This window comes from Sprattus sprattus, assembly GCF_963457725.1.
Source record: "Sprattus sprattus genome assembly, chromosome: 5".
NCBI lineage: Eukaryota > Metazoa > Chordata > Actinopteri > Clupeiformes > Clupeidae > Sprattus > Sprattus sprattus.
In genome coordinates this window covers 12,526,741-12,549,461 of record NC_137924.1, presented here as the reverse complement: position 1 = coordinate 12,549,461, position 22,721 = coordinate 12,526,741, and the positions used below count along the sequence as shown (strand labels likewise).

General features: G+C 43.1%; 2 protein-coding genes across 2 annotated transcripts in view; both read left to right on the top strand.

Moving 5' to 3' along the window:
• LOC308365380 (dedicator of cytokinesis protein 9) overlaps nt 1-14,806 on the top strand; it is a 48,018-nt gene extending 33,212 nt beyond the window's left edge. The window contains exons 32-53 of the mRNA XM_080838779.1: nt 110-226; nt 334-445; nt 556-689; nt 2,540-2,654; nt 2,828-2,894; nt 3,019-3,066; nt 4,060-4,196; nt 4,997-5,112; nt 5,322-5,459; nt 5,619-5,801; nt 5,962-6,075; nt 6,450-6,665; nt 7,011-7,068; nt 7,762-7,868; nt 9,250-9,372; nt 9,543-9,656; nt 11,128-11,274; nt 11,376-11,586; nt 12,210-12,400; nt 12,708-12,808; nt 12,924-13,062; nt 13,434-14,806. Coding sequence (XP_080694905.1) covers nt 110-226; nt 334-445; nt 556-689; nt 2,540-2,654; nt 2,828-2,894; nt 3,019-3,066; nt 4,060-4,196; nt 4,997-5,112; nt 5,322-5,459; nt 5,619-5,801; nt 5,962-6,075; nt 6,450-6,665; nt 7,011-7,068; nt 7,762-7,868; nt 9,250-9,372; nt 9,543-9,656; nt 11,128-11,274; nt 11,376-11,586; nt 12,210-12,400; nt 12,708-12,808; nt 12,924-13,062; nt 13,434-13,559 — 2,814 coding nt within the window. The 3' untranslated portion in view covers nt 13,560-14,806. The remainder of the gene's footprint in view (nt 1-109; nt 227-333; nt 446-555; nt 690-2,539; nt 2,655-2,827; nt 2,895-3,018; nt 3,067-4,059; nt 4,197-4,996; nt 5,113-5,321; nt 5,460-5,618; nt 5,802-5,961; nt 6,076-6,449; nt 6,666-7,010; nt 7,069-7,761; nt 7,869-9,249; nt 9,373-9,542; nt 9,657-11,127; nt 11,275-11,375; nt 11,587-12,209; nt 12,401-12,707; nt 12,809-12,923; nt 13,063-13,433) is intronic.
• A 510-nt stretch (nt 14,807-15,316) lies between these two features.
• Nucleotides 15,317-22,065, top strand: slc15a1a (solute carrier family 15 member 1a; the record flags this gene model as incomplete). The annotated part of the gene is made up of 23 exons (XM_080839661.1): nt 15,317-15,323; nt 15,435-15,484; nt 17,372-17,459; nt 17,576-17,717; nt 17,801-17,920; nt 18,085-18,184; nt 18,283-18,373; nt 18,504-18,587; nt 18,707-18,789; nt 18,963-19,049; nt 19,162-19,251; nt 19,424-19,468; nt 19,582-19,614; nt 19,769-19,857; nt 19,991-20,072; nt 20,176-20,295; nt 20,441-20,581; nt 20,684-20,730; nt 20,835-20,942; nt 21,084-21,192; nt 21,283-21,417; nt 21,598-21,705; nt 21,838-22,065. 23 exons carry the CDS (start codon nt 15,317-15,319, stop codon nt 22,063-22,065), a joined length of 2,187 nt encoding a protein of 728 aa, XP_080695787.1.
• Between the last annotated feature and the right edge of the window lie 656 nt (nt 22,066-22,721).

Sequence of the window (22,721 nt, the reverse complement as noted above, 5' to 3'; positions counted from 1 at the left end):
TTTGCAGGTTGTTTGCATTCCTTTTAGGTAGTTATCTTACTAGTTTTGGATCGGAACTCTGTAGTGCTGCTTTAAGGTGTTAATGGGGCATTTGGATACTGTGTTGCAGAGCCAGCAGGCCCGACTGGCCACCCTATACCTGCCCCTCTTTGGGCTCCTCCAGGAGAACGTGCACCGGCTCAACGTGAAAGAGGTCTCCCCCTTCACCGTCAACCACTCCAACAATGTAAGACTGCCATCTAGTGGTCAAAAGGAGAAGTGCTTGAAATACACCCTCAGCTCTTTGGTTCTCATGGTAATGTGCTTCCCTCCTCTCCGTTTACTGATTCTCAGAATGGACGGGATGACTCTCTTCTGCCGAATGTAACCATGACTCCTCCCAGGTCGAGCACTATCCTTGAGAACAGCCTACATAAGGATGTGTTTGGGGTCATCTCGGGCACAGGTAACCTTATCTAAATCAGTAATGAGGGGAAGGGGTGGAGAGCATGAAAAACACATTTTATTTAAATGAGATGAATCCACTGTCCGTCTGACTGAACCTGTCCCCGACAGCTTCTCCTCACGCCACTTCCACACCCAACATCAACGCCGTCCGCCATGCCGACTCGCGTGGCTCTCTCATCAGCACAGACTCTGGCAGCAGTCTGTCTGAGAGGAACCATGAGAAGGCCAACTCCCTCGACAAGGTACTGCCCACACACACACACACACACACACACTCCCACTCATGCTACTTCTGCCACACAGCAGCCAAGGGTCTGTGCCACACAGCATGTACAGCTTCAGGTTTGCTCCAGTTGCTCGCTGACAATTGCCCCTTTTTCCTTCTGGGAAGCAATTAAAGTCGGCCATCTGCCTTTCTAAAGAAGCTCATTACTTATTGAGAGCCTGTCCAGTGCCAGGAAGGTGTCTGAACGGCAGACCTCTCTGTTTCGCGTGGACATATCTATTCATCCGCACACCCACAGCTGCATAGGGCTAAACTAATTATGCCGTAATGTGAAACCTTGTGTGTATGAAAGCCTGGTTCTTGAATCGGTACCATCAAGTTCATCAAGTTCATGGAAACTGTGACCGTATCTTTTTGAAGTAAAACTGGAAAAAGTGACTGCTGTTGTTGTTGGTGTGTCTCCAGAGATATGTCATGTGTTGGAAGAGCTTGTTCACACAGAGAGAGAAGCCCCCATGTGAGTGGAACCGGGGCAGGCAAGGCAGGCATAATCTCATTGTGTCACTGACTTCACTTCCTCCTCCACCTCCTCCCCCTCCTCCTCCTCCCGCTCCTCCTCCTCCTGGGCTTGTTCCAGCAGAGGGAGAGGTTCACTCGGAGACACTCGGCCAGCATGATGCGCCTGTTTCCCGAGCCCGACGACCACACGCTCTCTGCCCGCGTCAAACGCGCCACCATGGATTTTTCTCTGCTCTCTGTCCCCTCTCTGCCTGAGAGCGGCAGCCCACATGCCAGCAACGCGCTCCAAGTACAAAACAAACTCTGACTCCCCCTTACCCTCTTGACTCTATCCAAATTGCCCCTCCACGATTACTACCCCTTCTCACCCAGGAGTGTTCCCTCTGGAAATCTGTGTGTGTGTGTGTGTGTGTGTGTGTGTGCGTGCTGAAGAGTGACTCTGTGTGCTTTGCTTCCTTACTGGCCCTCTTTACTTTGCCAGGAGGGGATCTGATAATCACACAGTTGAAAACCTTTCTGGTGACATGAAGCCGGTTGTTTAGCTTCATTGGTTTTGATGGGGTGTTGAGTGACGGCTTGCAGTTATTTTCTCATCATCTGTGTTTCTGCTAAGAGTCTTTTTTCTTCTGAAAGTGAAGTTTTCCTATTGCAGTGAGTGTGAATGTGTGGATCTGACCAGACATTACTTTAACCTAGAGCTCATCTTCAGTTTTTGGGGTCAGTTAAGGGTTAGATGCAGGTCTCTTGTTTGGGATAAGACACCTTTGTAATGATGTATTCTATGATTTCAGATGTCTGGGGTTAGTTGTTATGACATGAGTATTCAGTTCAAATTCAGGTCACTCTTTGGGATCCCACTGGAGTTAATTCAAAGTTGAACATTTAAGCCGAAGTCTGTAAAAAAATAGCCATAGCTTCACACTTTCCATGAAGTCACTCCTCAAGAGATCTCTGGTCCAGTCAATTTTCTTCTGCTGGCAAAGGAAGACGCAGTTGCTCCTGCCAACCCCTGTTCTGCTCTGTTCTGTCGTAGTGGTGTTAGTCCACTGCCTGTGTCTGTCTCTGCTCCCCGCTTCATGTAGTGGCTTGGACAGTCTGTGAGTTTGGCCCGTGATCTAATAACCTTCCGCCTGAAATAAAGTTCCAAACCCTCAACCACATAACGCCCCCCCTCCCCCAGACAATCACATACCTGCTTCGTAGTGGGAATTGTTTCATAGAATGCAACAGTCAACGGTTTTTCCCCCTGTGTCTATGGAAGGGGTGTGTGTGTGTGTTTTGTGTGTGTGTGTGTGCATGAGTGTGCATGTGTGTCTGTGGTCTTGACGCTTGTTCCATTGCTTCCAGAACCAGCCGGCCTCAGCTCTGGGCAGCTCCCTGCTGCGCTGTGATAAACTGGATCAGGCCGAGATCAAGAGCCTCCTCATGTGCTTTCTGCACGTCCTCAAGAGCATGTCCGAGGGTAAGACTCCACCCCTGGAACACACATCATCATCATCATCAGCATCATACTGAATGGAAACACATAAAGGATTCCTTTCATACAAGTATAAGTAGGATGAGAACCAATGCCCTCCTGGGAGTTACAATTGGGCCATTTATATAAGAGATTGACGTGGCAATTCTTCATTGCAGATGCTTTGTTCACGTACTGGAGCAAGGCTTCCTCTGGTGATCTGATGGATTTCTTCACGCTCATTGAGTAAGTTCGGGATCTTGTTGAATTCATCACCACACATATGCAAGGAGGGCATTTAGTGCAGAAAGATGCCCTGGGGTTACCTGTTCATATTCTCACTAACTGAACACTCTGTGCTTGATTACAGAGTATGCCTTCATCAATTCAGATATATGGGGAAGAGATACATCGCGAGGTAATGTTTCTAAATTACTTCTGTGTTCTTACTTCTTACAAATGATTAATACAGTTGTGTTTTTGTGTTAAACAAACCTGTCCGCATGCAAAGAGCTCTTTTTATATGCCTTTAGTAAAGGGTGTTTTCTGTTGGTATGAATATGTGCAAAAAGTGCTTGCAAATGCAAAATGATTTTGTTCTGGAAGTGAGAAACTGTGTTAAAGGTAAACGGAAGTTAAAAGTATATAAACTTACCTGAATGTAAAGGGGAAATCCCCTGATATGTGTGTTAAATACAAAGTCCTGTAAATGTGGCACACAAAGAACTGCAGCTTTTCACACCAACATTGGCTCGTCTTCAATGACACAGCAGAAAAGTGCACACAAACACTGTTTCTGGGCCACTAGCTCTGACACGCAGTGGGCAGGGGATGACGCTCTCGCTAACCCACCACCACTCTCTCTCTTGTGTTCACTAAAATGCTGGCAAGTCTAATATTATCTAAAAAGCACATGGCTCCGGCCCTCTCCTGTTTGGGTAAGACTGGCTGTGTCTCTAATTGCACTGTGTTGCAGTAAACGCATGTGTGATTCTCTCTCTCTCTTGGTCCTTGTTCTAACATCACCTCATACTGCATCACTTATTACTCAGCCTAAAGCTGCCACTAGTGTTTCTCACCTCCGCCTGCATGCTGGTCCTCTGCCTGATGTAGCCCTGATGCTAATCACTGTAGATAGCTGCATGCACACTAAACCCCTCAGTGCACACTTGAATGGATCTAATTGTTGAAATTAAAAAAATATTTGTAGATAGTGTAGATAGTGTCAATATTTTCATTGCTAGTCTATTGATTACTCCTGGGCTGTGTGACAGCTGTCCAGTAGTGCTATGATTGGTAAAAAGACACCCGAAAGGAAGACTCCCGAGTGTGCCTCTGTAGACTGCTTGACTAACCCAGGCCATGCTGGTAGTCGGCCACCCTTTCTAACGGTTTCCCGTTTCCTCATTAGGAACCAGGAAGGGGCGGGGCCCATAGCACATGAGCGGAAGTCTCAGACTCTGCCTGTGTCCCGTAACAGGGCGGGAATGATGCATGCCCGCTTACAGCAGCTCAGCAGCCTGGATAACTCATACACTTTTAACCACAGTAAGTGCCCACCTCGTCATCGCGGCCCAGTCCACACCTCCCTTCTGTGGCCGTCGTTCTCATGCCTATGGCCCTCTTCATCATCCGTCTCCTCTTCCTCAACATCATCTTCATCATCATCATTGTTCAGACACTTTCCCCATGTGACCCCCAAAAGCTACCAAGGTCAGAGTTAGTGTCACATGACTCTGTTCTGTACCCAGATAGGCACAGAGGACCGGTTCAAACAAAACCACTATTGAATGAGGATCTAGTTCTACCCATGTCAGTTACACATATACTTACAATGGCTGCTGTTCTAGAAGATGCATCTGAAAGCAAAAGAGCTTCTGTTTTTGGAAACATAAGTGGGCCAAAGCATTCTCTTAACAAAGTGAATTTCTTTGTGTTTTCAGTGTAAGAAAGATTTCAAGTATACTTGGAATTTCTGTAGACCATGGTAAGAATGTACCAGGTTGGCAGTCAGCTTGCAGACTACTCTTAGCTCTTCAGGCGTTCATTTTGATTGCATTAAGAGCATGCCCATTTCTTTTCCCTGGGAATGACCCCCTACGATCAGTCCATGTCCTCTTTTCATTTTCTGTTCCTCATGTAACATCCTAAATTATTCAGGAACTGTTAAAAGAAAACCATAAAACTCCTGTTCTCCTCTTCGTTATTATCCCCTCTTCATTTGTACTGTTTTGGCTTCTGGACTGTACTAATGATAGCAGCTCTTGTAGCCCATGAACTGTAAAAGCAGATCTGCTGCCCCGTGTGGTGGGAGCTCGCTACAGCAGTGTGCTATGTCTCTATTCCAGCCTACAGTCACTCAGACGCCGACGTTCTGAACCAGTCCCTGCTGGAGGCCAACATCGCCACCGAGGTGTGCCTGACTGTGCTGGACACCCTCAGCATCTTCATCATGGGCTTTAAGGTGAGCAGTTGAAGTTGACCGTTGAAGTTGACCGTTGAAGTTGACCGTTGAAGTTGACCGTTGAAGTTGACAGTTGAAGTTGACATTGGAGTTTTGCCATTGAATGATTAGGAGAGGCGGTGTCACCAACCAGCCATTAGTGCACTGTCAAATAAACATGCCCTCTGCCACAGGTAAACCTAACCTCATTTCTCAAACGATTCTCGTAGACTCAGCTCTGTTCGGACCATGGACACAACCCACTGATGAAGAAGGTTTTCCAGGTCCACCTCTGTTTCCTGCAGATCAACCAGTCTGAGACAGCCCTTAAGCAGGTCTTCACCTCCCTCAGGACCTTCATCTACAAAGTAAGCAATGAGTAATGGTTGTATGTGTGTGTGTGTGTGTGTGTGTGTGTGTGTGTGTGTGTGTGTGTGTGTGTGTGTTTGTGTGCCAGTGTGATTATTAGCAGTGAATGGCTCCCATAAAAGCCCACCACCATAACGTGCCCTTCTTTCCCCTCTCAGTTCCCTTGCACATTCTTTGAGGGCCGTGCCGACATGTGCGCTGCCTTCTGCTATGAGATCCTGAAGTGCTGCAATTCCAAGCTGAGCTCCATCCGCAGCGACGCAGCCCACCTGCTCTACTTCCTCATGAAGAGCAACTTTGACTACACGGGCCGCAAGTCCTTTGTCCGCACGCACCTGCAGGTGAGCACACGATGTGGAATTACACTGAATAACAGCGTCTGGTAAATAACTAGAAGAAATTGTCGCTGCTCACTTTGCCTCGGTTTCTTGTCATTGGTGATAATGGGTATGGCTCTGTAATCTCTGATGACTGATGTTGCTATGCTAATTTCCTACTCAGGTGGTCATTGCTGTCAGCCAGCTAATCGCTGATGTCATTGGGATCGGTGGGACTCGCTTCCAGCAGTCTCTCTCCATCATCAACAACTGTGCCAACAGCGACAAGACAATCAAAGTTAGTTACTGAGCACATCAATCATTACAAGCTATCTTTTTAGAGGGTTTACAAATTTACACATTGCCATTCGGCAGGATTCAGCAAAATTCAGGAAATGAATGTGTGTGGCTGCTCAGCGTGGCTGTGAAAGAGTCTTTTATTTCTAGAGTCATGTTATGTTCCTATAGTGTGAGGATATCATTTACCTGTGTCCACAACTGATGATGTGTCGTGCTGGTGGCACCGCATGATCACTGCCTAACTCTACCCCACAGCTCCTTCAAATATCGTGCTGATATATTTAGGGATCTTTAACATCTAGTCCTATTATGAATCCTAGACTCATGTTATGTTTTCTATAGCGTGGGGATAACATTGACCTGTGTCCACAGAACACGGCGTTCCCATCGGACGTGAAGGACCTGACCAAGCGGATCCGCACGGTGCTGATGGCCACGGCGCAGATGAAGGAGCACGAGCGTGACCCGGAGATGCTGGTGGACCTGCAGTACAGCCTGGCCAAGTCCTACGCCAGCACCCCAGAGCTGCGCAAGACCTGGCTGGACAGCATGGCCCGCATCCATGTGAAGAACGGAGACCTATCAGAGGTGATCACAGCTCTTCATCCCTGACTCCTCATCCTCTTCTGTGATGGTTTTCATAAACTGCAGCAACTCTGTTTCAATACCACTGCAGTTCTACAGTAAATGGAATATCAGTTTCTCTTGGCATGGTTTAGCAAACCTTTTAGATGCATGTATACATTCATCCATGTTCAGTGACATCACTTTTACTATATGTTGCTCCCTGAATGCACATGTTCACTACCATTACTTTCTGTGGAGTGTCGTCATGCAAACGCCAAAGTTTACAGTGCATTCGGATTCATGAGGCCTTTGAACAGTCGTTGATTTGAACAACATAGCCCTAAATTGTGTTGTTGTGCTTTGCAGGCAGCCATGTGTTATGTGCATGTAGCAGCTCTGGTGGCGGAGTACCTGAGGAGGAAAGGTGAGTGGGAACTGGGAATGTGTGGTGCTGGTGCTGGAGTCTTCCCCTCAGTTATCAAACATGACCTGCTAATGCAGAGTTTAAATTATCAGCACCTGATGCCATTTATAGCCAAATGAATGACACTGCATGAATAAATTACTCACTACACAACATTCATGAGTCATTAAATCAAGCTGACTGATTTATTGTCTCATGAGTATCTATAAATAATGTACACTAAGGCATGGTGCCAGGCATATTTTACGCTCATTGTAAATATTTAATTATTTACTTGTTTATACAAACACGCATGCAGAGCGGATTTAGTTGTGGCATTACAAATCAGGGCTGTTGCCATTTTTGTGTGCGTTACATGAGGTTCAAGGACTATAGTTATAGTTATACTCATTCATGTGTGTGTATTTGATAAGAATAACAAGATTACTCTCGTGCAGTCATTATCTGTTGTTCTCAATACTATGGACACGGCAGAGTTACGTAATGCTAAGCATTTAATCTTACAGACAACCACTGAAGGATCACCAATAGTTTGTCTCTGTTGTAAAGTGATCATTAACCTTTCACCGCCACTGTTGTGCACAAGTACATTTGTTTGCAAATAAGAACACCTAGCATGTTTATTAGCACAAATACTTTTACAAGAAACGACTATGAAAAAATTATAAAAAAGAATTTGTGTGTGTGGCTCAGGAATGTTCAAGCAAGGATGTACAGCCTTCAGGGTGGTCACACCCAACATTGATGAGGAGGCCTCCATGATGGAAGACGTGGGGATGCAAGATGTGCATTTCAACGAGGTGAGCCATGGTCAAGGCCTCTTTTGTTCGACTCAGTCACACACACAGAAACCCTGGCGTGCTGTGTGGGAAGTATAACGTGCATCTTTGTTAATTAATTCTTTGAGGAGTTGCTTGCTTCTTATCTCTAGAGCTTATCTCAAACAGGCATGAATCAGAATTGTCCTGCTGGCTGTGTAATCTTTAACAGCCATGATGCAGCCTTGAGTTATAGCCTTATCAGAGAATCAGATATGTACAGCTCTATCAAACTGAATGTTCTTTGAACACAGAGCTAGAAAAGACCACACAGTGATCATTGCAGATATTGAGTTTAGAAACGCATGTTACTCCACAGTCCTGGAGGATATGTAGACTATATTACTCAAATGAAGTATAGAATCGCATGTTACTCCACAGTGCTGGAGGATATGTAGACTATATTACTCAAATGAAGTATAGAATCGCATGTTACTCCACAGTCCTGGAGGATATGTAGACTATATTACTCAAATGAAGTATAGAATCGCATGTTACTCCACAGTGCTGGAGGATATGTAGACTATATTACTCAAATGAAGTATAGAATCGCATGTTACTCCACAGTGCTGGAGGATATGTAGACTATATTACTCAAATGAAGTATAGAATCGCATGTTACTCCACAGTCCTGGAGGATATGTAGACTATATTACTCAAATGAAGTATAGAATCGCATGTTACTCCACAGTGCTGGAGGATATGTAGACTATATTACTCAAATGAAGTATAGAATCGCATGTTACTCCACAGTGCTGGAGGATATGTAGACTATATTACTCAAATGCAGTATAGAATCGCATGTTACTCCACAGTGCTGGAGGATATGTAGACTATATTACTCAAATGAAGTATAGAATCGCATGTTACTCCACAGTCCTGGAGGATATGTAGACTTTATTACTCAAATGCAGTATAGAATCGCATGTTACTCCACAGTCCTGGAGGATATGTAGACTTTATTACTCAAATGCAGTATAGAATCGCATGTTACTCCACAGTGCTGGAGGATATGTAGACTATATTACTCAAATGAAGTATGGGGCAAAGGTCACAGTTAGTTAATATAAATGAGAAAGTAATAATTAGAATTCCGGCCCAACTACATGAGACATGCTACTAGACAGTAGGCCTTAATAATAGCAAGTGCTGACGGTTTATATGGGGACATAACATAGCATGTGGTGTGTGTGATGGCATTCCATGTAAGTTTAAGGCATTCTGTGATTAAATTGCTGCCGTCCTGTATGTTATTTGATTTAGCTGAGTGTGATGTGGGGTGTTGTATTGTGCAGTTGCTCTGAGCTATGGTGTGATGATACGTGTTCAGTGCAGTTCTGAGCTGTTGCTAATGGCTATACAGGATGTGCTCATGGAGCTGCTGGAAGAGTGCGCTAATGGGCTATGGAAGGCTGAGCGATATGAGCTCATCTCTGATGTCTACAAACTCATCATCCCCATATATGAGAAGCGACGGGACTTTGAGGTACTGTGTGTGTTCTTACTTCCAAAGAGACGGGCATTTTAAGAGAGCTTTTAAGACGGCCATTTTAAGAGAGCTTTGGATAATGAGGGTCAGGGCAGACCTGATGTGCTCATATGAGGATTGTGTACTTGACCTAACTTGTGTCTATGGTCTTTGCTTTTTTTTTGCAGAAACTGGCTCATCTGTACGACACACTCCACCGGGCCTACAGCAAGGTCACAGAGGTCATGCACACTGGCAAACGGCTGCTGGGCACCTACTTCAGAGTGGCATTCTTTGGCCAGGTGAGAAGAAGGGCCAGGCCCAAACAGTGTAGTTATTGATAATTAATTTAATAAATTGACAACAGAAAGACAGCATTGTTCTTGGTTTCAAGGTTGGAGGATTTTATTTGCCCCAAGATTATGCCCTTTTTTATTCCCAGAATCTCCCTGTAAATTTCCAGCATAGTGCAGACTTGTGCAGTTGATACATTCCTATAGAGTTTGAAGCCAATTAAGTAATTTGATTTCAGCATGAGAACTGCCCTGGGTATTTCCCTCAGTATAAAGCATGATGGTGAGCATGGTGTATGCTAGGCCTTTTCTCTCCCTTATTTATTTTAATGAGTTTCTCTCTGCTTTGCGTCCTCTTTGAAGGCAGCGGTAAGTTGCCCAAGGCTGTGCCGTCCTCTGAGTGTGGTGTGGTGTGGTGTGGTGTGTGCTTGCTAACCCATCGCGACGCTACTGTCACAGCACAGTGCTTCTCTCTTTTCATCGACGCCTCCTTCCTGGCTGCTTTGTTGCTCTTTGCATGTGGTAGTGCCTGAAGCACTGGAGTGAGACTTTTAATACACGAGTGGCTTCTCTCATTAATCCTCACCCTTTAACTCACCCTTTGCTTACACGCTGTTGTGTTTGTGGTTTTACTGATAAGAACTAGTGAGTGGCTTTAAAACAACCGGCTCTTTTGAGTAACACCTTGTTGTGTGTTATGGTAGTGATTTTCAGTTGTTTTTGCCTTTTTGGGGAGTGTTGGAATAACTTTGATCTTGTTTTCTATCACCCTGTGACCCTGTAGCAGTACCAGTTTACTGACACTGGGACTGAGGTAAATGGATCTGAAATGGCTGGCTGTGCTGATCCTCCATTAGAGCTTTAGGAGAGCGGTAGCCATATTGGTTGTGGTAGTTTAATACGGCCTATTGGAGTTTCACAAGCTATTGTCATTGTACCGCAGAGTCATTATCTCATTATCGCCATCGAGCTTATCCATTTCACTGGAGCGCTATGTAGTTGACAAGTTGTGTTGAACAAAATTGTAGAATGATGACCCTGATGAAATTGAGATTCCCTTGAATAAAGTATAAATGGCCTTATTCACGTCACTGTACACATGCTCCTACATTCAGTATGTTTGATAAGCCTTGAGCTTAACCATGAAGATATCGAGGCAGCCCATTTGCACAAGATCAAAGATAGTGAGAAGTCACCACTGCTAGGCTTTTAGACCCTTTGACTTAGCTTCTGGATGTAATGGTTTCCCAAGAAAATGTCATCCTCTTATTCGCAGCAAAAACTCTCTGGTTGTTGTCGTAAGGAATGTAGGGGAAGGTTGTTTTCATTTTTAGCAACTTTAGTTTTTGAGGCTCTCAGGTCACCTTTGCAGAATCTCACTCATTCACTGTGCACTGTGTTCATTTAGCCAGTGGCATTTTATTCTTTAGTTTGTTTATGATGAATGGCACTCTATTAATGATCTCTTGGCTTCCCCTAGGGGTTCTTTGAAGATGAGGATGGGAAGGAGTACATCTACAAGGAGCCCAAACTGACCCCTCTGTCTGAGATCTCCCAGAGGCTCCTCAAACTCTACTCAGACAAGTTTGGCTCCGAGAACGTGAAGATGATTCAAGACTCTGGAAAGGTAAGAGAATTTTGTCTTGGTCTTTTCTCTTCTTCGTAAGATATCTGAAGTGCACGTTACTGTTTGCATGTATGAGTATAAATGGGCACCTTTGATTCCAGATAAACCCCAAAGACTTGGACTCCAAGTATGCCTACATCCAAGTGACTCACGTGACTCCTTATCTGGAGGAGAAGGAGCTGGTTGAAAGGAAGACAGACTTTGAGAAGAGCCACAACATCCGGAGATTCGTCTTTGAGATGCCCTTCACTGTGTCAGGCAAAAGGCATGGTGGAGTTGATGAGCAATGTAAACGAAGGACCATCCTGACCAGTACGTGTCCCAGGCCTTAACCTAGGCCAACCCTAAAGCAGTATCAACATTTTGAAATTATGGAACTGATGCAGAACACAATGTATATAAAAATACATGGTCGAGTTAAATGTCTTGAAGGTATGAAAGCAATTGTACATTTTCTTTAGTTTTGCATTACGTAATACGGCTTACGTCCACATCTAAATCACTGATGCGCAAGGTGACTGACTCGAAGCCACGAAACTCAGTTTATCTATCTAGTGCCGTCTACCCGTCTACCTCTTTCTTCCCTTGTTGTTTCTCTATTCTCAGTCACTCTCTGGTGGAAAACACAGATTACATACTAAGCATGTCAGCAGTTTATCAGGGGTCCTTTCAAATCCTCACCGGGCCGATTTTTATTATTATACGAGGACCCAAAGTACGGCAGTTATCTTCGTTACCTGATAATGCTGAACCTCAATGGAGGGAACGTGATGAAAAGGCAGATAACAGCAGCTTAGACAACAATTCTGTGAAAGTCCTCAGTAACCACAAACATCTGCACGTGTTTGTGAATGAAAAAAAAAAGAACCATGGTTACAGTTCTTTGCATCAGACATTGTTTTCAGACGCTTCTCCTTTGTGTGTACCCCCTGCAGCCACACACTGTTTCCCCTACGTGAAGAAGCGCATCGCAGTGATGTACCAGCACCACACGGACCTGAACCCCATCGAGGTGGCCATCGACGAGATGAGCAAGAAGGTGGCTGAGCTGAGGCAGCTGTGCTCCTCCAGCGAGGTCGACATGATCCGCCTCCAGCTCAAGCTGCAGGGCAGCATCAGTGTGCAGGTGCCAGACATGTGCTCAAAGCCACAGACGCAAGCACACACACACACACACACACACTCACACACACACACACACACACACACACACACCAGACATACGTGCACGTTCACACACACACACACACACACTACATAGTACATACCCATGCATACAAAACTTGACTCATAATTAATTGACTCATATATACAGAAGAAAAATAAGTTGTCCTTGGATTAATTACAGTATTCTTCCTTCTGAGAGTATATCCAAATGAAAACATGGCTCAGATTTTCCCCCCCCGCTCACTCTGTTTTTGTAATCCCCCCAGGTAAACGCAGGACCACTTGCTTATGCCAGGGCTTTCTTGGATGACGCCAGCACGAAAAAGTATCCTGACAACAAGGTGAAGCAACTCAAAGAGGTGTTCAGGTGAGTTGACCATACATACACACACACACACACACACACTTGTTTGTGTTTCTCTGTCATCCCTTGCTGTATCAGAAGAGTTTCATCCACCATACCTTTTCACTGATGTTGACAGGCAATTTGTGGAGGCCTGTGGCCACGGTCTGGGCATCAACGAGCGCTTGATCAAAGAGGACCAGCAGGAGTACCATGACGAGATGAAGGCCAACTACAGGGACCTGGCCAGAGAGCTGTCTGCCATCATGCACGAGGCAGTAAGTATGGGCCATCTGTCAAATCACACAGGCATTCTCAGTCTTTACATTCTACCATCACTAGATGACGTGAATGTTATTCATTAAAGCTCTTTGCATGCTGTGCTAAAAATACACATGCTTGCCCTTCAACTGCAGCAGTTCAGCTGTAATCCACACAATCACTATGATTTTAAAACAACAGCATGACCTGCTTTATAAATAGTGCTGAAATAATAGCCCTGTTCCTCTTTTTTGTCTTTGTGCTACCACAAGCAGATCGGATGGTAATGCACTGTGCTATGGCTCTATCACTTATTGAATTGTAATGGTTCCGTTGGCTACTGTTGTCTGTCTGTGAGCTCACTCTGCCCGCTCTCGGCCCTCTGCAGATCAGCCCGGTGGAAGAGGGCATGAAGAGCGTTCTTCCCGACTCGCTGCACATCTTCAACGCCATCAGTGGCACGCCCAGCAGCACCACCATCCAGGGCATCCCCAGCTCGTCCTCCGTGGTGTAAGGGGGGGTCCCTCTCCTCCGCCTGCCCACCACGCCCAGTCAGACAGTGTGCCAGTGTGAACCCCATACCCCCAACCCCCAAAGGATGCATCTCCCCCCTCTTCTGAGTCGTCTTTCCCTCATGGATGTGGAATCCGCCGACTTCTAGTTCCAGAAGTATCCCAAACGCAGGCTGTATCAGCAGCTCGGCCATCTGGTGGATCTCATGGCTTGTGTTTTAACAGAGAGCTCTGTTTATTGTGTCTTTGGCAAAACACTGTGTGGGACCATTTGAGTCTGTATACTGACCATAGACATTCATTTGAGTCTGTATACTGACCAGACATTCATTTGAGTCTGTACACTGTCTATAGACATTCATTTGAGTCTGTATACCGTACATTCATTTGAGTCTGTATACTGTCCATAGACATTCATTTGAGTCTGTATACTGACCATAGACATTCATTTGAGTCCGTATACTGTCCATAGACATTCATTTGAGTCCGTATACTGTCCATAGACATTCATTCCTGTGTGGAGGAGGAGATGTGCCTCATGAGAGAGGGGGTGGCAGAGGGGGATGGCAGTGGGTGGCACTGGGCCTCAGACGTGCGCAGGCCTGGGCTGTCAGTTCCGGACTTGGTCTGGGTATGTTCACTAGTGTTTCCTGTGGAGACATCCCGTTTGGCATTCTTAAAAGAAAACACAACATGCATGAATAACCCAGCCAACCCTTGGGTCATTTTATTATTATTCATCTGTGTTGTTTATTTACAGTTATTTTATATGTACAGTACTCTAATTTCCATACTCTCGTTTTATTCTACTTGTGGCACAGAACTTGATATCTCCTCATTCACTTGTGTTGTATTTTTTACAAAGTAGCATGGTGTCGCCGAGAGATTGCTCTTTGAACCCCTGAGCAGTCAGTCACTTCAGTGTCTTAGACAGAGGATTCTTAACTGTTCAAAGCCATGGCATAAGTATATTCCAAGCTGTTTATTATTGTACATACAAAAGGAGTGCAATATTTCTAAGAACTCTTGCTGTGTTTATTTCATACACTGTAAAGATTATGTTCATTCTTCTTGCCAAAGCGATGAAGTATGAACGCAGTGACGGAGCCTACTGTGGATGTAATATGAAGCTTTTACCGTTTTAGTGTTCCTTTTAAGTGTTTAATGAAATCATTTTATATTCGGGAAGGAATGGGTTTTTTATTTTTATTTAACAGAATGTCCCTGTTCTGCTGTATTTAAACAGAAATGTCCCCCTAATACAACTCTTTGAAATAAAAGTCATTCAGTTCTCTAAGAAACGTCCTCCATGTTTGTTATTTGGATAGCGCACTAAAGCCAAGGAAATAAAGCTCTTTGATCAAATATCTTTTAAGAAATGATAATAAGCCTTATTAATTCAATTGTCTTTATTAGTTATACAATGCTGAGTCACATTTTTCATCAATTCAGTGTCTCCTGATTGCATGACATGCATAGATTTCTTTCCAAATGAAAACTGCGAGTGAGTTGTTTCTCCTCGTGTTAATGTCCAGCCACACAGAGCTCTCCCACTGTCCCCCCCCCCCCCCCCCCGTATGCTTCTCCACAAGACACCATAAAACAGGACACACCTCCATCAACTGTCTAATAAGAAATGTCACACAAATACTCATGCTAGTCAATCCAGTCAGCCTTCCAGCAAGGAATTTACCCCTGTGTCACAAACGGATATAGCAGATTGACAAGGGAGGGAGAGAAGCACACTATCTCTGCAGCCATGAAAGGTGAGAAAAAGATAAAACAAGAACAAATTAAACCAAAACATGCTCTGGAGTTTTATCTTTGCTGTACTATGCCTGTACAACACTAATGGAGACACATTCTTCATTAAGCAGAAAAGGGGGATAAGGAGGATGATACATCCTCACAGAAATCAAAGTCAAAGGTAAGTTCTGTCTGTTGTAGCCTTTAGATATTGTATTTTTTCATTTCTCATTTTAATCTTTAGTATGTATCAGTTATTTTTGTGTGAGTGCACACTTGACACACTTTAAATACATTCATAGTAGAGTATTATCAGAATACAAAGCAATATCTACACACTTATTAGTTGAAAAAAATTAAATGAATCAATATGCATTGGTAAGAAAACAAAACAACAACTTTACACGGTCCTCGAGCCTGTATTACTAAAAGGATAAACATGTCACGGCCCTCATGCCTGTATAACTTCAAAGATATATATGTAACGGTGCTCGAGCCTGTATTACTAAATGGATATACGTGTCATGAAATTACCACATCTAGTGATACTAACCATTTTGTAAATGAATTGGTCAATCATGACATCCTCATCACCTAATAATGTAATACGTGGTATATACAAAGCCACGGAGGCAATGTACATGTGTACATGTATGTTTTGTACATACACTGTTGTTCTGAAGTTTAGAATTCTTGGAAAAGTTGCATTTTGTGAGGGATTCCAAAGTTTTGAACAGTAGTGTAGATAAAATAAGATAGTAACACTAGGAGCTTAACATGGCAGTTGTGTTAGCAAGGTCGTATGACAGTAGCACATAAAGATTATAAGAAAATATGGAAATATCAGGGGCATGAAAATTATGTAGACAGACTGTGACCATGGACTCCAGGAGCAACGTCCAAACTCTGTACTGCCACAGGTACAGCTCATATACTGTGTAGGGCCCAAAGTACGAAGACAGAATGACCATAACCAACAACCACTGTACAGAACTCTATGAGTTTTAAATGCTGCAGGGCCAAAACTTAACACACCACCTGAACATTACTCACAATAGCAAAACCTGTTGGCAATAACATGGGGTTGCTTGCAACCCTTTGATGCCTGCTGTAATTCTAGAGAGGCTCTCCAGAAGAGTTTGGTACCTTGATGCCCTATTTAGCCAGAGGTCAGCTAGTGATAATGGACAATACGATCTGGTATTCAGCATGGCACAGCGCTCAAAATTATGCCAGATATGTCTGACAGGGTTCGAGTCAGGAGCAGGCTAGTCCAGTTCCTCTATACCAAACTTCAGGAAACTTGGTGTACTTAATTTTGTGTAATGGGAGGACTGGGGATCATGGCGAAAAATGCAGTCTTTCTGCATACAGCTGTAAGAAGGTTGCCATGCTAATGTCTTACACATCGTTGAATACTGTAGTATTTAGATTCCCCTTAATTTGACTTGAGGGACCTAACTGAAATTATGGAAAACAGCCCCAGACTATTATTGCTCCTCTACCAGACTTTGTAGTTTCCATTTTGTATTCAGGCAAAACTGCCTAAAGCTTCTTAAGAGCAGTTATTTTGCTGACGTTGCCCCCTAAGGCAGTTTGGAATTGGGTAGTAAATGTTTCAACCCTGTACAAATTCTTTCATTCTCTACACCATCAAGCAGTTGGTGGTCCTTTTCTTCAAGCACATGCATTCACCTACCTCCTTGCAGTTCAACTATTCTTCCTAGACTGTTGCACTTCATAACAGGAACACCAGTTGACAAACAAATTTAATGTAGAAAAAAATGAAATGACCATGGCTTTTTGGAAGTTACTGTGCTATTCAGTTCATTTTACTTCAAATGATTGTCAGTGCAGATTACATGGCTGTATGACTGATTGTATGCATCTGTGTGGCTTAAGAATTTGAACAACTAATTAGGATAGATGTTCACAAACTTCTGCCGGTGTTTAGAAAAATACAGTCTAGTGGCTAACGTCTGTGTACAAAAGAATACGACTGAGCTGATTTTTGTTGAAGTTTCTTGCCACACCGTTTTGTTGTGTAATAATTATTTTGTCCTGCCAGAAGGTGGAGTGCTGTGGCTATCCACTCAGCATATTCTTCATCGTGGTCAATGAGTTCTGCGAGAGATTCTCTTACTATGGAATGCGAGGTAAGTGAACACAGTCTTGTACGTGTTGCACAGGCCTTTGTAGATGCAATGTAGAATAACATTATTTTTCAGTATGTATTAGACTTCTGATGTCTCTCCCTCACATACTTTTCCAGCTGTCCTCGTGCTGTACTTCAAGTACTTCTTGCTCTGGGATGATGACTTAGCCACCTCTATCTACCATACCTTTGTGGCCTGTTGCTACCTGACACCAATCTTTGGGGCCATTGTGGCTGACTCCTGGCTTGGAAAGTTCAAGTGAGTTCAAGTGGTTATCTTCTCTCTCAAACTCTCCCTCACTCTTGCCTTTTCTTCACATCTTAAATCTTGTCTCCCTGCAGGACAATCATATACCTGTCAATCGTCTATGCAGTCGGCCAAGTTGTGATGGCTGTTAGTGCCATTCATGACATCACTGACACAGACAGAGATGGCACACCAGACAACATGACTGTTCATGTGTGAGTAACATCTGGTGTCACACCTTTTGAATACATTCTTAATAAATACTAAATACCAAGTAAAAGAATTATGAGGTGAAAAACCTATCGAGTCACTGGTATCCTGGGCGATATCATGCACTCCTTTACCCAGCCTCATAGCTGTGATGTCCTCTCTGTCACAGGGCACTCTCCATGATTGGCCTACTGCTCATCGCCCTGGGAACAGGCGGGATCAAACCGTGTGTATCTGCCTTTGGAGGAGACCAGTTTGAGGACCATCAGGTCAGGAAGCTGCTCCTCTTCCACACAGTGTGAACATCTTTATATAGAGCCAGAAATTAGTTGCATGACATTTTCTCATTTATTATTTCATTCATCAGACAAGGCAAAGGAGCACTTTCTTTTCAGTTTTCTATCTGTGCATCAATGCTGGAAGCCTTCTCTCAACAATCGTCACCCCAATTCTAAGAGGTAAGTGGGGAGGCAGATGACAAACTTCACCATATTTTGTCTTGTAGCTGAAGCTTTTCCCATATGGCACATGTGGTTTCGTCTTCAACAAAAGTTATATTGTGCATTGTTCAATGTGCCTCTTCCACAGGCCAGGAGTGTGGCATCTACAGTCAACAGAAATGCTACCCTCTTGCCTTTGGCGTACCAGCTGCTCTCATGGTGGTGGCGTTAGGTGGGTTGTATTCCATCTCAGTCCTACTGAAAAGCATGGACTACATTCAGGTCCACCACATCAGTTCAATGTACAATATGACTGAATACTCTAATGGCCATGATTTCTTGTGTCTGCAGTTGTTTTCATAGCGGGAAGTAGTATGTACGTCAAAACTGCCCCGAAGGGAAACATTATGCTGGATGTGTGTAAATGTATTGGTGTAAGTACGAGTGCTTCTTATTACATTGACTTTATGTTTTGTTTATTAGGATTATGAATTGTGAATGGAGTTGCTCAGTTGCTTAAATGTATGTTAACCGTAGGTCTTGCAGAATCTTTGCAACAGTTTGTTACCATGCTAACTTAGAGCTTTCTTCTACCTGATTGCTGCAGTTTGCCATCAAGAACCGCTACAGGCACAGAAGCAAACAGCATCCAGGCAGAGAACACTGGCTAGACTGGGCCACTGAAAAATATGATGTATGTATGATTTCTTAGCCCACACATCTCGTCTATTACATATTACATATTACATATTCCAACGGGACAAACACATTGGACATGACCCATGTCTCCCTCTCTGCCCCTCCAGAAACTTCTGATTGTGCAGATCAAGATGGTGATGAAGGTCCTGGTCCTCTATTTACCCCTCCCCATGTTCTGGACACTATTTGACCAAAAGGTAAGTTGGGCCATTTTCACACATTACCTAAAGTTAATATTTTGTAAAGAACTGCAAAAATGCAACAATACCTTGTATATGTTGTTTGTGGTAGTGGAGTGAAATCTGAAGATGTGATTGTATGTAGTGCATATGAGAATAACACTAAAACGTTAACCCCTAACAACCACAGGGTTCTCGCTGGACTTTACAAGCCACCACCATGGATGGGGACTTTGTAAGTGACTATTACCAACAACCCAAGCAACACTTACTGACAAAACTTCCTTTAAAAACTTACTACTTTTACCTTACCTCACTGACCACTACTATTCTATTGTCTTTGCACAGGGATTTCTTGTTTTGCAGCCTGATCAAATGCAGGTATGTTTCATACTTTTAATCAGTTGCTGAGACAGTATCTTGAATCCTTGAGCAGAAGAAAAACTGTTCTGGTTGATCACTCGTTCACTCAGACTGTAATGATATCACCTCCTGCTAAGCCTGTATATTCATCCAGCTGCATTTTGTTTTACAGACTTTAAACCCTATTCTGATTCTCACTTTGGTTCCAATAACTGATCGGCTGATATACCCACTTATTGAAAAATGTGGCCTGAACTTCTCGTGAGTTTTCTTTTAAAGAGCTATGTAATTTTTTTTTTAAAAGGATAGAAACAGGATTCATTACAAACACATACCTTTGAGTCTTGACAGAAAAAAATATCAGGTGACATGTGACCATGTATTTCTCCCACAGGCCCTTAAAAAGAATGACAGTTGGGATGTTTCTGGCAGCTATGGCTTTTGTTGCTGCTGCTTTAGTCCAACTTGAGATCGATGTAAGTGCACTCATGCTGAGTATGCCAAACATTTTCCCAAACCACTGCCCTTTAAGTGCACTCATACTGGATTTAAAGACTAACATGTGTTTAATCTCAACAGAAAAGTCTGCCTATCCTCCCCTCAAGCTCTCAGACCCAAGTGAGAGTACTAAACGTGGCAAACAGTGGTGTGATGGTAACTATCCCACCCAATGAGCCATTTCCAGTTGGACCTTACCAGGTAAAGTACAATAAAATCATTTATTTGATATCAGTAGGCCAATTTCACACATAAAAAGTTTGAATGTGATAGAGATAACTTTGAATAATGTTTCAGAACATATTGATGTCATCCCACTGAAGCCAGCTCCCTAATTATGTTTTAGGCAAATGAGCAATATATGACATTTGACAGTGAGCAAATAACGGTCTCATTAAACACTACACCTGCAACACCAACCACGTTCACTGTAACAAAGGCAATGAGACAGACTGTAGTTATCACTCCAGGAAACAGCATGGCTTTGGTGAGTTGTTAATATATTTAATAATTACAAATATGAACCATCTTTTCAATAAATAATGTGGTACTTAATGTGGTATTTGATTTATTTGATATCACTATACAGGTTCATGATAAGAATGCCAAACCAGATCAAGGAAACAATGCAGTAAGGTCAGAAGTGCAGTAATGTCAGTCTTTTAACTGTTTAAACCAGCTATGATTACAAAATGATTTCCAGGTCCATTGCTTTACAATTTCACCTCTCATTTGCCCAGATTTATCAATGGTTTGGCCACAGCAGTGAATGTGACAACTAGCGGGATAGACTATGGAAGAATAAGTGCGTCAATGGTTTCAAACTACTCCCTGATGCTACCTGGAAGGTGAGTGCCTTAGTAGAGTCAATCCTCAACACTTTTTGCCAGGGGGTATATGAAAGCCTATTTGTTTTAGATGTACGGAGTGTAATTGTCTAGTCTAAATTATTTCTATTTCTAATGAATATTTACTTATTTTCTATCAAGGTATGTCTTCATAATCAAAAGTGATGTGAGTACACAGCAGTGTGAGTACACCAAAGAGTTTGGATATGGAGGGGCCTATTCCATCATCATTCCCAGCGTGTGGAACAATGTAAGATTATGCCTATACTTAGAGGAACAACAGTACCTACATCTGTTACTTTGAGTTCTGACTAACATATTGCCTGTCTATTTCATTCAGTGTGAGAACATTGTGGGGGTTGAGGAGATCCAACCCAACAGTGTGTCCATGGCGCTCCAGGTCCCACAATACTTCCTCATCACCGCAGGAGAGGTTGTCTTCTCTGTGACTGGTTTAGAGTTCTCATATTCACAGGTAGGTCCCAAAGATATCCCTGTGATATACTGTATGTCCACTGTTGTGTGCCTTGAAGTCTACACTGCACCAATTTCCCATGTATGTCAATATGGAGTTTTAATGGGCTATTTTTTTAAATTATATCTTAAATGACAACATGTATCATATGCATGTATAATGTTGTGCTTTCTCTGTCAGGCACCAAGCAACATGAAGGCAGTGCTTCAGGCAGGTTGGTTGCTTACTACAGCTGTGGGCAACTTTATTGTTTTAATTGTGGCTCAGCTGGCAAAGTTAGACCAACAGGTACGGGCAACTACAGCTTACGATTTGACAATTTCTAATTGCCTAATCACACCTATCCAATCCCTTCATTAATGTCTTTTATACTTATTAACATTACTCTATAACCTGACATTTCATATTTTTTTCTGACAGTGGGCAGAGTACCTACTGTTTGCGTCGCTCTTGATTGTCGTCTGTGTCATCTTCTCCATCATGGCCTACTTCTACACCTACATCGATCCCGTAGCTATTGAGGCTGAATTTAAAAAGAAGGAAGGGCTGGATCCTGACGCCGAAGACGAAAAGGAGAAATTAGAAATGAAAGAAAAAGACTCTGTACAGCATGCTGATGAGGAAGAGCCCAGACAAACAAAAATGTGAACGTGAAGACAGAAGAGAAAACACACTCTGTTTTGTCCTAGCACATAAGTCAGGGCTCTGTGGCAATGTATGAAATAGGCTGTCCCAGAAATACTTTCAATGACTTAAATGAAAGTCAGGAAGTCACAGGGCATATTACAAACATGTGGGATATTATGCATTGCACTTCATTTTGTGTGAAGGCTACTGGATGTAGAATAAAGAGAGGGCTACAGTATTCGTTTGTAGCACGTGAACGTATGAAAGTATGAAAAATGTATGTCCAATCATTGTTTGTATTAGGCTTTGTCAGCACTTTAAGCTACTGGTTGTATTGGAAAAAAATATTTGGAGAATAACATGTGTTTTACTATGTGTTTTACTTGTTTGTTTGGAAGTCATATTTTTGTTGATTGTCAGCTCTCACTGCCTAATACAATGGAATAGACCTACTGTCTCATTAAGAATAGGCCTACCTACAATAAAGGTATAACCTAATGTATCTAAACCTGTAGGGACATATATTCTGATAGGTTAGCCTAACAGCTATCATTAAATATTTGTGTTCAGTCATAAATCAACTATTACATAATCATATTCTAGAAGGCTATACTAATAAATATATCACAGGGTTAAGATTGTGAATTTTGCATTTATTCAATAAATACATATTTAAT